A 1,638-nucleotide genomic window follows, 5' to 3' on the forward strand; every position below is an offset into this window, starting at 1 on the left:
TATATTAAAGAATGTCATTAAAGACCTAAAATGTTTCCACACTGAAATCAAAAACACCAAATGCTGCCAGTCTCACCTCTGCAGAGTGGGAGCGGGCCGCTCCAGAACGACGGGTTCCCGAGGATGCATTTAATGGCAGCCTCTCCGATGAGCTCATAACCCTGGTAACAAACAAAGGTGAGCGACTCGCCAGGCAGGTACAGCCTCTTGGACAGGATCTGGTAGCCGTTATCAGGGAGACCAGGGTTCTCACAGGAAACAGAATCCTCAGCTGAAGAAAAGAAACATAACAAGAGAACGCTGCATGGATCCCGCCTCGTTTCTCAACCCAAAATCATAGGGAGGCTTTTGAGTTGACGCTTCGACACAGATTTGACAGGTTCTGAGGCTGAGGTGACATGAGTCATGGATAATCTCCACCTCCTTCTCCAGGTGGCTGAGGGCTGATTGGTACGGCCTATTAGCATCTCATTTACATATCAAACACTTCACACAAACATTATTAGTCCTGAGAACACACACACACTTAACATTTCAGTCCTGAGACGAAATGTAGGAGGTGAAACATCATCTCTGGCATTCAGAATTGCTGCTGCAATGTTTGTCAGCAACAAAACCAGAAAGCCAAGCAATCCAGATTACAAAACAAGGGGGTAAAAAGACTGTTTTTCAGTTAACTAGTGCAGATGACAGCATGGTGTAAAAGGATGGGTTTTTACCCCAATTAAAGCTTGTATTTTCTCAAAGGAGGCAAATTAAGTGGTAAACTGTATTTATTGTAACCTATAGTAGAGATACCAGACATAGGGGCTAATTTAACAAAGGTTTGCATGTGTAAAAGACACACAAATATTTATGGGCCCGGTTCAGGGCCTACAAGAGAAATGAAGGAGAAAATATGGGCTTAAAGGGTTAGAGCTAATTTAATAACCTTGGGCACCAAAAAAATTCTATCTGTCAAGTAAAAAAAAAGGCAGACGTAATCTGTTTAGTGTGTTACAGAATACATGATGATTATCAGAAAATGCATAATAATGGGAGGAGGATATGCAAATATAGGCTTTTTGCACCTACAGTGTGATTTATCAAACCTGAAACTGGTTGCAGTATAAGTTTTTGCTTCTACGTATATTTAGTATGTTGGAAAGGCAGGCGCAAACTGGAGTCTGCCACAGAGTGTAAAAGTAAAAAATAAATAAATAAAAATCAAGTAAAAACTAGCCCACGGACTGTCGGACGCAGGGAAAGCCAGAACATGAGGCAGAGATAACGGCTCCTGCAGTGCAGAGGAGGGACAGAAAGACTGGGAGAGGTGGAGAACTTATTTCTAGTGGCAGAGCAGGTTGGGAGATGGTTATTTTATTTATTTATTTTATTGGGTGGGGGGGTATGTTCTACAGGCTTTGAGGTGTTAAATAAATTCAAAGCTGAATTTTTATGTGAGCTGTGAGATTGCCCTATACATCCATATACCTGCAAAATGGAGGAAAATCCATATGAACAATCTGTACAACTTGACATGCACTGTATGCATGTTGCATGCAAAATCACATGCAACATGCCCACTAATAGCACGGGCAACTTTTTCAGTTTGCCTATTAATTTAGCATTTGGGATTTTGATAAATCAGTCCCATAA

General features: G+C 41.3%; 1 protein-coding gene across 1 annotated transcript in view; it reads right to left on the minus strand.

Moving 5' to 3' along the window:
• Window positions 1-1,638, minus strand: part of sez6l (seizure related 6 homolog (mouse)-like) — a gene marked incomplete at its 5' end in the record, with an annotated part of 34,563 nt that overhangs the window by 9,990 nt on the left and 22,935 nt on the right. The window contains 1 exon segment of the mRNA XM_014020570.1: window positions 77-271. Within this exon segment, the coding sequence (XP_013876024.1) occupies window positions 77-271 (195 nt within the window).

Source organism: Austrofundulus limnaeus, unplaced genomic scaffold, assembly GCF_001266775.1.
Source record: "Austrofundulus limnaeus strain Quisiro unplaced genomic scaffold, Austrofundulus_limnaeus-1.0 Scaffold258, whole genome shotgun sequence".
NCBI classification, from domain to species: domain Eukaryota; kingdom Metazoa; phylum Chordata; class Actinopteri; order Cyprinodontiformes; family Rivulidae; genus Austrofundulus; species Austrofundulus limnaeus.